The 16905-nt window shown below is 42.5% G+C and overlaps 1 protein-coding gene across 8 annotated transcripts in view; it reads left to right on the forward strand.

Moving 5' to 3' along the window:
• SCN8A (sodium voltage-gated channel alpha subunit 8) overlaps positions 1 to 16905 on the forward strand; it is an 828048-nt gene that overhangs the window by 507270 nt on the left and 303873 nt on the right. For all 8 annotated transcript variants that reach the window (XM_085654551.1, XM_085654553.1, XM_085654556.1 and 5 more), the window contains exon 15: positions 1896 to 2069. In XM_085654551.1, the coding sequence (XP_085510677.1) occupies positions 1896 to 2069 (174 nt within the window). The remainder of the gene's footprint in view (positions 1 to 1895; positions 2070 to 16905) is intronic.

Genomic DNA, 16905 nt, shown 5'->3' on the forward strand with positions numbered 1-16905 from the left:
AAAGGCCGGGATGTACACAAGCAAACTATCTCCCGATCGGTTGTCTTGTGCATTAAAGCCTGTTACTCTCTGGCTTAAAAAGAACCTCCTGTTGGGCTGCGCGCCCATTCTACCATTGCGACAGCAGCTACTACAGCATTGGGGCACGGTGTCGCCCTGCAAGACATCTGTCAGGCGACCACTTGGGCCTCGTTGCGTACTTTCACTAAGCACTATTGCCTTGACAGTCAGGTCCGGAGAGACGGCTTTTTTGGCCGTTTGGTTCTCCGTGACTTTCTGGTGTAATCTCACTTCGCAGACCCACCACCGGGGTTGGTATGTCTTGGGTATGTATTCTAAGGTAAGGAATCTATCACTAACGTGCCTCTTTCAGATGCAAAAGTTACTTTTTGTGTAACGATATATCTGTAAGAGACATTAGTTTGTGATAGATTCCTTACCGCCCACCCATCCTCCCCGTTCTGTGCACTGTTCTCTAGGGTTCAGGTCATCCCTTTCAGGGCCCTAGTTATATTGCACCAGTAGTCGGTCTCTGGCATGGCTCTGCACTCCTGTCGTGGAAAAGTTGTGTACAGAACTGACGTCAGCGCGCGTGGGCGCATCTAAGTAGCTCCGACAATGTCATCTCGGCGGCTACGACGCCAGCGACGTACGCAGAGCCGTACGACGACGCCTACCGACGCGCAGGGTTACTGCTGACAAAAACTTTCCGGATCCAGTCTGACGCCTGGGGATATTCTAAGGTAAGGAATCTATCACTAACTAATGTCTCTTACAGATATATTGTTACACAAGTAAGTAACTTGTGCTTTATGGTATTTATGTTTTTTGACATTTCCATCTGTTTATCCACATTTATTTTTGGGTCTGTGAAAAAAATTATGCTGAAACTAGTGTAGTTTCACATGTATCTAACCAGTAAATTTATGCTCATTTTTCAATGCCTAACAGGTTTCAATAATGTAAATACCCATAAATTATACATTTTAGTATCAACCTGGCGCAGGGAAACTTGTTTAAGCTTCATTTGGATACGTTCTTTCCTTTTTAACTCCATTACCTGTAAATCAGCACAACTAATAGACTGGCAGTATTGACTGACAGCATTTGGAATCACAAAAAAAACAATTTTCACTATACCAACAGAAGAATACATTATTTTATGTTCAAATGTGGTCAAGTATTTTAGCTTTTGTGCTAGGTTGTAAATGCGATAAGCCAGAATATCTTTCTTACATCTTACTTAGCAGTAAATTCATCTCTTTGAGGGTAAAGGTACTGTATTTCCTACATTTATTTTAAAAGCCTTTTGAAGTTGTATTAAAAAACTGTTAAAATGTTACGGTGTAAGTTGTGAAGTGTAGTTATTAAACAGCTGTGTATGTTTACCATCTACCCAGTACATGTATTTATTTGAAAAGAAAATGTAAATCAACAAACATAAGGACTTTCTCTTGATCATATAATGTAAAAACATGCATAAACTAAACATGCTGCATGTATACCTAGTACTTTTTGGTAGCACTTTGTGACTATGACATAAAATCCCCTTACTGTCCAGGAAGGATTGTCAATACGTATCCATGCTGTGATGGCAAAATTGGGACGTTTGCTTGAAGTTGTATACAATTCGTAAAACCATTAAACTTTAGTAATTAGGAATAAAACAAATATTAAAGGAGGGCCATTGCAATGCCAGGTCCATTATATGGCTTGGATTTGGCCCGGGTAGCTTGGGTTGAGTTACCTGCAATTCTGGATTTGTGTTGCAGAGGAAAACAAAATCAGGGTGACAGCCTTTGGTAGTAATGGGACTGAAGATGCTGCATTGCTGAAAAGTATAATTTTTGTATTCCTGCAGGATCATTTAATGTAGTTAATTTTATTTTTTTCAGGTTTTTACTGGTATTTTCACAGCAGAAATGTTCCTGAAGCTAGTTGCCATGGATCCATATTATTATTTCCAAGAAGGTTGGAACATCTTTGACGGCTTCATTGTCAGTCTCAGTTTAATGGAGCTGGGCCTGCAGGATGTGGAAGGCCTTTCTGTATTGCGATCTTTTCGATTGGTATGCCATATGTATTTACATTTTTTTTTTTTTTTACATATTGTCATTTCTTACATCTATTTACTCTTTTTTTCCCTTTAATATCTAGTAATTCAAAGAATAGGTAGGTTGAGATTTCATATTGTACAATACTTTTTAGTGTGATATATGTTAATGGATTTCAAAACACAATTGTTTAGTATAATATTGGTCATTGCCTTCGTTGTAGTGTTTGGTGACAAACCAAAATAAAATCTGAGACAATATTCTCTGCCATAGGAGCTTCACTGATTGTCATAAACCTGAATTATTCCCTCCTGCAGGAATACATCCTAAAACACTACACTTTCAGCATATAACATTATATCCATGAGAGGTGCATAGCAGCCATTTTTAAATTGTGGACAAAAACCTCCAAAGTCTTAACAACATAGATTTTGTTTTAATTCTAACCTTCAATAATGCACAAGGTAGCATTGCAGCATGAGTGCCTGTGCGTTGTGATTAAACAATAGAAGATGTAAACTCTGAAAGAAAGTGCATAAAGGAAAAACATAAACATGAAACACAATGCACGGAAAAGTGACTTTACGGAACCAGCAGCTTCTTTATCGAAGCATACCTTGTACCGAAAGTTGCCTTGCAGTCCCTATTCAATTTCTATTAAGTAGTACAATGAGATGTAAGTTGTAAGTGTAATTTATGTTCGCAAAATGACTTGGGAGGTATGTTTATGACTTTAATGAAGATCCCTACAATGCAAAACTAGCATTAAAATAAATTCTCATTTCCTTTTATACTAATTTTGTGGGGACTGGGGTGATACCTTTTGAAATGATTGTTCTAAATGACTCACAAAGCATTTTTATGGAATAGCCATAAGTATAAGTTCATAATTCCATTTCAAAGCACAAACTCAATTTAAGAGTTCAGTTGTGCCTTAAAGAGAGAGATTTAAATTTTTTTTAAACTGGCTTCATTCATAGTTGTCCAGTCAGTCAAAGAATCCTCCCTAAGATTCATAAGCACAGGATAATTCTGTTTGTGTGCAATATATATATATATATATATTACCTACTGGCAGTCGCCAGTAGGTAGTTATAGTTAGGACCTATTTTCCATAGGAAATCCGCAACATTCTATTTGGAATAACGTTGGCGTCGATTGATGAATCTTCGCGAAATTTTCCAAACTTTTGGCCAGCTCCAGTCCGCTCCTATCCTGAAAATGTCACGGTGATTCGTCAAGCGGGGGCCGAGAAAAAAGGGGGGTTCCAAAACGCGTTTTCCCCATGCATTTTCCCATAGGACCTGTTGACGCAGCTACAGCCCGAAGTGCTGAACCGAATTACACCAAATTTGGCAAAGAGGTAGTCCTCAGTTCAGACTCATGCCTTTTGCTTAAATGGTGTAAATCCGTTCAGTAGTACCTGAGAAAATCAAAAGTAAAATCACATATATATCTGGGCGGAGCCTAACCACACATCTCATCGTGAGATCTGATTGGCTGTCAGCACTTTATCCAAGAAGTGTTGGCAGCCATCTTGGGACCAATATACATGATAGCACCTCATTAAAAAGCATTGCAGTTAATAGAAGGTTTTAAGATTTGTTGATGGTACCATACTCATTTTAGGAATTGTGGTGTGTTCTAAGGTGATTTTACCATGTACCATGTGAAAAAGCCTTCTGCTGTGATATCATGAATCATGTTTGAGAGAAAACTATTTTCTCATGCTTTTCCCACAGAGGTTTGGAAGGTGAACTGAGAGTATATTTTCTGTAAATTCACATTATCTTTCTCAGTCATGTTAGAATGAAGTCTGACATTCTCAGTAAAACTTGTACATCCAACAAGGGCAGAGACTGTCAGTTGATTGCTTTGTGTTCTACTGCAGCTTCCCAGAGTGTTCTAAAGAATAACTAGAGCGCTAACAGTCCTACTTATGACAAACATAGGGCACACCTGAAGCCATCTTGATTGGAATAAAGTGGTACCTCTTAAAACATTTAATTCAAAAAGGAACAAAATGAGGGGGTTCATTTTGCCATAGAAAGTATGATTAGTGCTGCAGAAAGAAAAATTAGGGCACATTTTGAGTGTCTTCTCAAATCCTCTTCTATTTCATTAAAAAATTCTGACATGCAGACTGAAACATGCACTTTCAATACCAGCAGCAGACTTCCCTGGTGAGCAGAAGTTTTACTACAGTGATCTAATAAGCAACTAGAGTGCTAACATTCAGAATTTATGGCAAATGTGTGACATATCTAAATACCTTCTTGATGGAATCCAAGTAAAAAACTTAAAGCATTTCCTACTGAGGAGACTGCAGTAAATGAGGAAATTAGGAAACTTCATAACAAATAAATCTCCCAAGATGGCCACCAGAGACAAAAGAGCCCAAATGCAGCACAAATATCCCCCAGATGTAGCCCACATGTAGCCCAATGACAGAAGTGTGCAAAACACTTATTTTTTGTGTATTTGCAGTTTTATATAGTGTAGACTTGTCAGGTATTGGAGTGCTTTACATGAGCATTGGTTACATCACACAAGATCAAATTAATTTTGGTTGTAGAGATGGGGAGATTAAGTGGTTTGACCAGAATCACAGAATGTTGAGCTGAAGCAGAAACTCCAACCTGGTTCCCCAGTTGCAAAGTCTGCAGCTCTGGAAGTAACACCATATCCTCTCCCCTAGGTGCAACATTTAATCAAGTGGTCAACTGGATAAAAAAACAAAGATTACAAATAATTTGAAAGTTCTTTGTCGCTATTTGAAAACTCAAAAAATATGTCCTCATTTTAGTTTTTTAGAGCACTAACCATAATTTTGAGGCAAATAAGACCCTCTCATATATGTAATTTCTAAAGGAAATACTCTAGGTATTACAGTTTTGATTACATCAAGATGACGTCAGTCGTTCCACACTTTTGTAATAAATATAGAATGTTAGCAATCTGTTGTTCATTGGGATACTGTTGAGAGGCAGAGGCCAGGGTCACGGACTCTGAAAATTGAAGGCAGGTAGGAGAGTGCAGAGGCAACAATTTGACCACACTGGGCAGGCAGAAAGGGCAGTGGCAGCACAACAGACTATGGAGGGCAGTGGAAAGGGGGGCATGGGCAACAAACCAACAATACAGGACTGGCAAGAGAGGCTGTGGCAATATAATAGACCATTGTGGGCAGTAGGAAGAGGCAGTGGTAGTACAACCATACATGCCAACAGACCCGTTTCAGCCAGGAAACGTCCAATGTTTTTAAGCTCAAATGGGCTTTATTTGACCTGTCTCCTGTCTACAATCTCCTCTTTTTCAATGTAACTCAAAGGGGAAAATCAATACCCCAGTTTTTTTTCAAAATCTCCCTCTTACCAAGTTCAAAATGTTCGCAAGTATGGTACATTGGATCATGGTAGGCAGGAGGAATTTGGTACGGACATGGACTCGGATAACAGAGGACAGGAGGGACATGGAGAAGTGCACCAAACTGACCCTACAGGGCAGGCATCAGGGTTTGCAGCAGCACAATACACCACACAGCGCATGCGGGACGGGAGTGCAGCACAACAATCCATAGAAAGCAATAGGGAGGGGATAGGACCATGCACATGGACAACAGAGAACAGAGGGGAAAGAGGCCAATGGTAGCTAGCTGACCAGAATGGACAGACAGGAGAGAAAGCTGCAGCATAACAGACCATAAAGGGCAGGAGGGACGGATCAGGGGCATTACAATGGAACAGACAAGCCAGGAGGGAGGGAATAGGGATCTGCACAGGGAAACAGAGGGCTGGGGGCAAGGGGGCAGGGCAGGAGCATCAAGATGACCATGGAGGGCAGGCAGGATAGGCACTAGAAACAAGACACACCATGGAGAGCAACAATGAGACTATGATGGCATACACACAGACCATGGAGGAAAGGTGGGAGGGGGTCAGGGGCAGCTAGCTGACCACACAGGGAAGGTGGGAGGGGCCATGGCAGCACAGAAGACCATTCATGGCAAGCGGGAGGGTTAGTGGCAGCACAATGGCTATGATGGTCAAGAAGGAGGGTGCAGGGGCATGCACAAAGGACCATGGAGGATAGAAGGGAGGGTCAGGACCTGGGCACAGACAAGAGAGTTCAAGGGAAGGGGCCTCACAACAGACCGCACGGGGCAGGCAGGAGGAGCAGTTGCAGCACAACAGACCAGGGAGGGCAGAAGGGTGGGGCAGTAAAATGGACCATGGAGGACAGGAGGAAGGGGATAGGGGCATGGCATGTGGACAGGGAGGGTGGAGGTGGCAGGGACAGGTTACAGTCATCTGACAATGCTAGGCAGGTGGGAGGGGAGTGGCAGCTCAACAGAACACTCAGAGTAGATAGGAGTGGCAGGACCATGGAACATGGTGGGCAAAAAGGAGGGAGCAGGGGCATGCACAAAGACATCGGAGGGCAGGGGGAAGGAGAATAGGGGCAGCAAGCTAAGCACAGAGGCTAAGCAGGAGGTCAATGATGGGCCATAGAATTGGACAATGGAGGGCAGGAGGAGTGGACTGGTACATCATGCTAAATGGAGGGCAGTGGCAGCACATCAGACCATGCATGGCAGGAGGGAGGAGGCTAGTCCGTGGATTCAGACAACAGAGGATAGGGAGGAGGTGGATGGGGCAGCAAGATAACTGTTCAGAGAAGGTGGGTATTAGGAACTTTAAAATGTGTGTCTGTGCGAACTACTTAAAATATGAACAAGTATGCAGCATAATCTCACTTTTATTCAGGAAGAAGAGGACGTTTGTGACTGTGACTCCGGGCTCACTTGGCAGAAACACCCCCTGACCCTCCACCCCCCATCGCAAAATGTAATGCCCGTGAAAAGGGTAGGTGGACGCAGTGTTAAACATAGTCCTGAGAGCACGATTGTAAATGAAAACTAGATGTAGTATATGGTATAAACTATGCACCAAAAAGTGTGATATAAGATGAACCGGGGCGTGAAATATAATATGCAATACATTGTGCGCAATGACAGATTCATTGGAGAGCGCGAGATAGCACAGGCACTAGCGCGTGCTATGCGATATGTGCCTTGGAGTGTAATATGCACAGGGCAGTGTTGTGTAACCTAACTAGTCTCTAAAGTTGTAATATAAAATATGTGCTGGGGAGTGTAACGTTGCATATGCACTGTGACAAAGATATGGATCCCAGATTGTAATATGTATGGCATAGCGCTGTGCGTTATAACATAGGCAACGAGGAAGGCACGTTAGATTGGGCAATATAACCCGTGCGAAGGCAAGTGTGACATGACATATTCACGGGGTGGTGTTACAGTGCACGTGGGCTAGAGAGTGTCATAGCATACGCACTAGCTGGTGGAATACAACACAGAGGCGTGAGGCACTCGGCGGGCACTGGTGGGTGTAACACAGCATTGGGCTCAGCCAGGAGCACGCTGTGACTCTCAAGTGAGGTTCGTCTCCTTTCCAGAGAGTAAAATAAAAAGTATTACACATCCGGCGGTGGATGAGTGTTTTATTAACCGTGAGGGGGGTTTCTTGCATAGTTTGGTCGAATTTTTGTTGAACCCCCTTTGAATGGCTTGGTGTGCGTGTATATTAAATGTGCCCGTCAATAGCTACCCATGTTTGTATAAATAAACGACAAGGGTGTCTACTTGGAGAGTACCCACCGGCGGGGGCGCCGGGATTAGGCACGGTAGAGCGTCAGACACGTCAGAGCTTCACTATCGGTGTAAATACATTCCATGTAGATTCATTCTATGCATAGTCGCCTTTTAATGAATATCACGCAAATCGTCATGGTGATAGGTACATACGGTTTGTCCAGCATGTCCTAGATGTTTCTATAAATATATATATTTTTTTAAATATTAAAAAACAAAGGCCGGACCCGGGGGTTGGGGTCCCCGGGGCCGATTAAGGCCTTGGGTGGGCCAAATTAATTTTTTTCAACAAAAAAAATTAGGGTGCAGGCCCTGGGGGATGGGGTCCCCAGGGCCAGTAAATTAGAAAAAGAAGGGGGGCCACACAGCCCTCCTTAAAAAAATAAAATAAAAAAAAGACCGGTATCGCGCTGGAGGCCACGCCCCCTCCTTGCAGCACTCTGCAAACGCGCCCCCTGGCCAGTTGTAAGTTGGGGAATTAATTCCCCTTTCAATACTGAGGTGTCCCTGAGGGCCAACTAGCCCAACAGGTATCTCCAGTATGCGCCAGGGAGCTGCATTGCAGACAGGTGTTCTGAGGCCACGCCCCTTTTTACACCTCTATGCAACGCAGCTCTGTGGCGCTTACTGGAGGTACCTAGTGGGCTAGTTTGACCCTAGGGACCCTTAGGATTCAAGGGGAGTTAATCTCTCAACTTAGAACGGCCACAGGACGCGTTTACACAGTGGTGAAGGGAGGGGACGGGGCCTGAGGTGACGTGTGCAAACACGCCCTGTGGCACGTTTTAAGTTGGGGAAATAATTCCCTTTCAATCCTGAGGGACCCTGGGGGCCAACTAGCCCACCAGGTGCTTCCAGTAAGCGCCACTGCTCTGCGTTGCAGAGAGGTGGTGCAGGCCGTGCCCCTTTTTACACCTCTCTGCAATGGCGCTTACTGGACGTACCTAGTGGGCTATTCTGCCCCTAGGGATCCTCAGGGTTCAAGGGGACTTAATCTCCCAACTTAAAAAATGGCCACAGGGCGTGTTTACACAGTGGGGAAGGGAGGGAACGGGGCCTGAGGTGACGTGTGCAAACAAGCCCTATGGCGCGTTTTAAGTTGGGGAAATAATTCCCCTTCAATCCTGAGGGCCCCTGGGGGCTCACTTGCCCACCAGGTGCTTCCAGTAAGCGACGCTGAGCTGCGTTTCAGAGAGGTGGTCCAGGCCGTGCCACTTTTTACACCTCTCTGCAACGCAGCTCTGTGGCGCTTACTGGAGGTACCTAGTGGGCTAGTTGGACCCTAGGGACCCTACGGATTCAAATGAACTTAATCTCCCAACTAAAAACGGCCACAGGGTGTGTTTACACAGTGGTGAAGGGAGGGGACGGGGCCTGAGTTAACATGTGCAAACAAGCCCTGTGGCGCGTTTTATGTTGGGGAAATAATTCCCCTTCAATCCTGAGAGACCCTGGGGGCCAACTAGCCCACCAGGTGCTTTCAGTAAGCGCCACTGCGCTGCGTTGCAGAGAGGTGGTCTAGGCCGTGCCCCTTTTTACATCTCTCTGCAACGCACCTCTGTGGCGCTTACTGGAGGTACCTAGTGGTCTAGTTGGACCCTAGGGACCCTCAGGATTCAAGGGGACTTAATCTCCCAACTTAAAACGGCCACAGGGCGTGTTTACACAGTGGGGAAGTGAGGGACGGGGCCTGAGGTGACGTGTGCAAACACGCTCTGTGGCGCGTTTTAAGAGGTAGTTTTAATCCCCTGCCCTATTATATTCTAGGGGCTTACAGAGGAGGTCATGCTGATCACAGGGGGACCCTAACGCATAGTGTTCCCTAGTATTTGTAGGGGTTTTCACTGTATTCTGAGTGTCTTTTAACATAGCACTGGCTCTAGGACTGGTTAGTCAGACTCAGTTACCACCAGTATCCGTCTGAAAAAGTTGAGGGTACAGGATGATTTTGCAACAAGGCTTCTTTCTGCTCTTCTGTTTGTTCTTTCTGCACGTTATCCTTCTTCCTGCACTTTTCTTCGTCATTTAAAAAACCTTTGAAATTCACTGAAAAAACCATAGGTTTCAGGCACGTTATAGTTAGGAATTAGCATTTAAAAAACCTTAGAAATTCACTGAAAAAACCATAGGTTTCAGAGGCGTTATAGTTTGCTTGACTTTTCACTCGTACAAAACCATTGAAATTCCCCCGTTATAGTTAGTTCAGCTAACTATAACTCTCGCGCCCGCAATGCACTGCTGATGACGTCACATATTACATCACTCATGACATGGTCAGTGACATCACTCATGACATCACTGATGACATCTCAAATGACATCACTGATGACATCATCCTTGTGATAGAGTGGCAGACCTCCTCTCCCCCTAATATAACCTTTGAAACACACATTCAAAAATAGAAACTAAAATTTTCAAAGCAATGGACATACCAATATCAGTTACAACAACCTATTCAGTAATTATAAGATCCACATACACATCCACTCATTCACCAACAGTCCCATACAGTCACTCATACATGTACTCACTCATCATATGTACTCATACACCTATACATCCTGTTACACAACGCCACTCATCCATAGAGTTACTCACACACATAGTCACTCATGCTAATAGAGAATCAAACATCCATTTACTTGCATATACAGTTATACACACACCACCACACTTACTTCTACAGAAACTTACACATACTTAGTCTTTTAAACAGTCACTTATAGAAAGACATACTTATTCATACAGGAACTCTATCAATCTCTCACTCTCACATATACACCAATAGTCACATATACTAGTTTAAAACATATGTAGTTACTCATAAAGACACTATTGAGACAGTCATTCACTCACTAACACACCCATGCACACACTCATCCACCCATACAGTCCTGCACACATGCTGTCTTCAACACATACAAACAGTGAGCCACTCATTCATGCACCTATGCACTACGTAATACCCCCCACCGAACCATACAGACACTCATACTGATACTCAAAAAAACAACTAATAACCTATATAGACACTCATGTAGCTACTCACCAACCCATGCAGCCACCTATATACAAAGTGAGAGACTGATACAGATATTTACATATTTAAACATTACTCACTAAGCCATGCATTCACTAAGATGCACTTAATCAGTCAGTTATACAATCCATTTAGACACTTATATACCCATTTATTCTTCCATCGACCTTGAGATATACATATATAAAACATATGTAATTTTCAGAAAAACACACATTCACTGGATGATGTCATCAGTGATGTCATCAGTGATGTCATCAGTGATGTCACTGACCCTGTCATGAGTGATGTAATATGTGATGTCATCAGCAGTGCATTGCGGGCGCGCGAGTTATAGTTAGCTGAACTAACTATAACGGGGGAATTTCAATGGTTTTGTACGAGTGAAAAGTCCAGCTAACTATAACGCCCCTGAAACCTATGGTTTTTTCAGTATATATATATATATATATATATATGTGTGTGTGTGTGTGTGTGTGTGTGTGTGTGTGTGTGTGTGTGTGTGTGTGTGTGTGTGTGTGTGTGCACAGGATGGATCCCTTTGTGACGCCGGCGCTCAGTTTTTCGCGCGGTGCAAAATCCATACGACAGGATCCAGTCGTTTAATATTTCAAAGTGGGTTTCTAGTCCTTTGGCTTTTGGACTAGAAAAGGATTGCACTCACTCGTAGTAATTTAATGGAAAGGTCTTTATTCTTGCCAAAAACCCAACGCGTTTCACCTCTTCACGGAGGCTTGATCACGGGATATGGTTACATTGTATGTCTGTCTTTTATGTTTGACATATTGGCATTTCCTGTTTAATTACCAATTGCATTGTGGTCAGTGTAGTTTATATACAGTGAAAAATTATATTTAAACAGTGCTCAAAAATTTAATTCTTCATTGATCTAAATTATACATATGCGGACTCATGATAAACGAAGTTTATTCATGATGCTTAAGGTTTTTTAGTTGATTTTTTCTGCTCTCTGGTGAGCATGGATTTCATCATCCCATCGGTTTTCATTATTCAATTGTAATAATGAATGTGATGATCTTTTACAGTTCTGTACTCTTCAGTGAGTATATATTCCAGTTCAACGAGGTTTTTGAGGTTTTTAGGTGTGGGGTGAAGGTCCTGCAGTCACACTTAATTTTAGTTCTTAATGTAGGAAGAGGATTTGAGCTGAGCGATGTTATTTACAAATGGGTGTATAATTCCTCATTTTGATTTAGGCCTCTTGGATCCAAAGTCCTGAACATGAGGATGTGTTTTGAGTTCTGAATCTAGATAGAAAAATGATACTTCATCAAACAAAGGCAAAAGAGACAGATGAAAAAATCAGACTAATAACAACATACAGTGCAGAAAATAAAAGGACTAGAAACCCACTTTGAAATATTAAACGACTGGATCCTGTCGTATGGATTTTGCACCGCGCGAAAAACTGAGCGCCGGCGTCACAAAGGGATCCATCCTGTGCACTTCTATTTTCAAGACGCAAGGCAGCCCTCGCTCAACACAAGCAAAATAAACAACTGGATTTGTGTGACATCGGACATAAGGAGCAAGCAACCGAGACGGCACGGAAAGTTGGAAGCTCAGATACACCGGGAAAGCAACGGTAACCAGCCTCAATCAAAGCGATGAGAAACTGAATGGCAACAAAGTATCAAGCCGAATATCAAATCGCGGAAGCGAACAGGCAAACAACCGGACCATCGAAGAACCGGGTAAGAAATCTAATCACATCTTTCCGTCTTCACGTCTCTATTCAAATTATGTCTGTCCTCAAACACGCAATGTCAATTGTTTAGAGCGAGCAAAAGCGTACCAGAGCAAGTGTAAATCACACATTGTAGCATCCCAAGGTAAACTGCGCGTTATACTCACGGAGAGACCAAACGCTTAACCAGATAACAACAGCAAATCTCCAGTGAAAAGGCCAGCGCGCAGCAAGGGATTCTGGGACTCGTAGTTAGGAAAGGTGAAGAACAACCAAACCAACAAACCAACTTGCCATGGAAAGCAGAGAAGCAAAAAGAATAGCGGACATGCCTAATCTTTTCACATCCTTACCACAACACCGAACAGAAAGGGGTGAAATAACTGCAACAAACACAAATAAAGACAAACTAAGACATTGGGAAAGACTCTCCAAAAGAGAAATCAACAAATGGTGGGAACTACTAACACTACAGAAGTATGTGGAAGTGAAACGAATCCCACGAGGATTACGCCTGACATTAATGCCCAGCCATCAGGATACAAGTGGAGAACTCCTCCAAGAATGGGGTGAACATCTCTTGGAATCCTCAACTGGCCTAATCATCATCCTAATCAAACACATCGATAAATCCCTCAAAATAATAAGAGATGAATTAAAAAATGTGGAAGAAGAAATTGGCAAACTAACTCTAACGGAGGAACAACAAAAACTTAAATCAGATATCCTAAAAAATCTGGATAAACATGAAGCAAGAGTAAAACTGAGGAAACAGATCAAATTTCAACGCGACAAAGCGGATTTTGAGGAAGGTAGAATATTCACCTTCAACAAGTTACATCAAGAGAGAAAGAGAAAACCACAAGCAGAGGCAAATACCCAAGAGACATCCAGTTTTGACTCCTCATCAAGCGCGGACATCAGCGAAGGGGAAATGAACACACCCCCCACTGCAGAAACCGGAAAAAAGACCAATTTTTTAATGGAGATGCGTTTAGCCTTAGAACAGCAAAACGCCAGCAACAAACAAACAAAAAGAGGGAGAGGAAGAGGCTGGAATCGAGGAGGAAGAGGAAGGCCCGAAGAGGCCAGAGAGGACAGGGGAGAGGCAAAAACAAACACATGGTCAAGAGACAGAATGAGACCGCTACGGAAATAATGAACACAGAGGACACAAATAAAGAACTAAACATCATAAACCTATCCTCGCGTGTCATGACTCCCATACAAAATGAAGTCCTGAAAAAAGGCCTAAATTTCTGCCCTACATCTCATTTGAACGTAGCTGAAACTAGAATAGATCTGTTCAAATATACCAGGAAGTTAAAACTGGCAAAAATCTACGCAGAAAAACGTAAAGGGACTGATCCAATAAATATTGATCAAACAGACAATCCTTTACTGGCAGAAGACATCCACGGAATGGAAACATTAATGACAATATCGACCACCACAGTCTCGCAAGAAACAGAGGCCCTAACCAATCTATACCAAGCTTTACCAAAGGCAGGGGCAGGTGAAAGTGGATTAAAACTAAAATCTAAATTCAATCCAATCCTACCACCCGGCAACAAAATAGATCTCTTCCATGAGACTGTAGTGGAAGAACTCTACAGATTGACACCAAATATACTTAAAAACAATCTCAATATGCAACAAAAGGAAATACTAAAAGATCTACAAAATGATCAATTGATCGAAATCAAACCGGCAGACAAAGGCGGCAACATCGTCATCTTAAACAAGACTGAATATGTGGAGGAAGTCCAGAGACAATTGTCAGACACAAAATGTTACACACGTCTAAAGAAAGACCCAACAACGGAGCTACAGGATAGATTGAACAAATTACTTCAAACCTGGCAAGAGAAGGGCCTAATCGACAAAGATGAACAAAAATATCTGGACAAAAAACATCCCACGTTACCCACGTTTTACTGTCTGCCAAAGATTCATAAAAACAAGGAAAAACCGCCGGGGAGACCAATTGTCTCCGCAAACAATTCCTTACTGGAACCTACTTCCAATTATATTGATTACTTCCTGTCACCTCTAGTGAAAGAATTACCATCCTACCTAAAAGACACAACAGACTTACTCCAAAAACTGGAGAACATAGAATGGAAATCAGGCTACAAACTGATCACAATGGATGTGACGTCGTTATACACAAATATCGAACACTCCATAGGCACAACAGCCTGTAAACACTATCTAGGCAAAAGGAACATCAAATACAGAGAACACAATGAAATGCTCAATGAAATGATCTCACTATGCATCAACAACAACGTTTTTCTGTTCAACAAACAGATATACAAACAAATTCAGGGATGCGCCATGGGATTTTCGTTCTCACCAAACTATGCAAATTTAACGATGGGCTGGTTTGAAAAACACATAGCATGGAACACACAAAACTATGAATGGAGAACCAAAATTGTTTCCTGGCTGAGATTCATTGATGATCTCATAATAATTTGGAATGGTACAAAGGAAGATTTTGCAAAATACTTTGAGATACTAAACAATTCTCCCATGAATCTCAAATTCACTTACGAAATAAGTGATGAAAAAATAACATTCCTGGACATTGAGATCTACATAGAAAACAACATGATTGAAACCACCCTGCACAGAAAAAGTACAGCGACAAATGCCATACTACATGGGCAAAGTTTTCATGATACAAATCTCAAATGGAGCATCCCTTATGGGGAATTTTTGAGACTGAGACGGAACTGTTCCAAAACACAAGACTTCACCAAAAACAGTAACATCACCAGCAGTCGCTTTTTGGCACGACAATACCCCAAAAAAGTGGTGACAAAATGTCTAGATAGAGTTCTGAATCTAGATAGAAAAATGATACTTCATCAAACAAAGGCAAAAGAGACAGATGAAAAAATCAGACTAATAACAACATACAGTGCAGAAAATAAAACACTGAACAAAATCATCAGGAAACACTGGGGCATCTTACGAATGGACACCACACTGGCAGAGATCATAGGAGACCACCCAGAAATCACATACAGGAGATCGAAAAACATTGGGGACCAACTAGTCCACAGCCACTTCCAAGACACAAAGAAACTCACATGGCTACAGAGAGAGGGGTTCTGGCCGTGTAAACAATGTAAAATCTGTAAAATAGCAACACCACTGAAAGAAGTGCAAATTCAAAAAGGCAGAACATGGAAGATAAGGCAACATCTAACATGCAAAAGCTCCTACGTGATTTACATGATCGAATGCCCATGCCACAAAAGATACATTGGCAGCACCATATTTGAAGTCAAAAAACGCATTTTGGAACACATGCGTGCAATAATTCACAAAGATCGGACAAACACAGTCGCCAAACACATGGAAAGACATCATAACAGCGAATGGGAATCACTAAGATTTTGGGCCTTGGAACAAATACCAATCTCTGAAAGAGGAGGCGATCGTCTCAGAAAACTACGCCAAAAGGAATCAAAACACATCCTCATGTTCAGGACTTTGGATCCAAGAGGCCTAAATCAAAATGAGGAATTATACACCCATTTGTAAATAACATCGCTCAGCTCAAATCCTCTTCCTACATTAAGAACTAAAATTAAGTGTGACTGCAGGACCTTCACCCCACACTGGCTTGTCTTAGGCGCTCCTGCTGCGCGATCACGTCAGCCTGTACATTTATCCCACTCCCCGTGCCAAAGACTAGACCGTCAAGAAAAATTGCAGACCCACTATAACCTGCGGGAACCATCCAAGGTCTGCAGAACATACAAAAAAGTGCAAAAGTGGTTAAAATAAGAGCCAGCCTTTTTTTATGTTTAAATAATGCTATTGTTTAAAGTAGGTATATTCAGCAAGACAATACAAATACTCTCACCTACATCCAACGGCCGGTGAGGCAGCAATAAGAGAAATGCCGCAAATAAGACATACCAAAACAAAATAAAAACCCCATAATATTTGAAAGAGAGGAAGGAAGCAAGTGAAAAGGGGAGTAGTGGATGGGCTGTCTCCTGGGTGTTATGAGGAGTCAAACGCTAGGGTTCCTCTCTTGAGTGTTGCTAATATAGACTGCACCCTGCACTTTAAGTATTTGAAGCCTGTTCCGTGGATGGTGTCTCTTCTGGTATTAGGCAAAGTATTCAAAGGTACATCGGGCACGTCAGCTCCCTAAATTCCCCACTGAGGTATCTAATGCAGGGTCCCTACAACTTATCGAATTGTGGGAGTTAGTTTTCTGCCACTGCTGTGAGCTTCTCCATCCCCAGTAGATCCCACAGCTTGTAAAGCCAGTCCATATGTTGTGATATCACGCTTGTGCCCCATCGTCCTAGAAGGGATTGTGTAGCTGCGCATAGAGCTAGTGTGAACGCGCACCCCTTCAGGGATCCGAGATGGGACCAGCCTTTTTCTTTTTTTAAAC

This window comes from Triturus cristatus, chromosome 4_1 (assembly GCF_964204655.1).
Source record: "Triturus cristatus chromosome 4_1, aTriCri1.1, whole genome shotgun sequence".
NCBI classification, from domain to species: domain Eukaryota; kingdom Metazoa; phylum Chordata; class Amphibia; order Caudata; family Salamandridae; genus Triturus; species Triturus cristatus.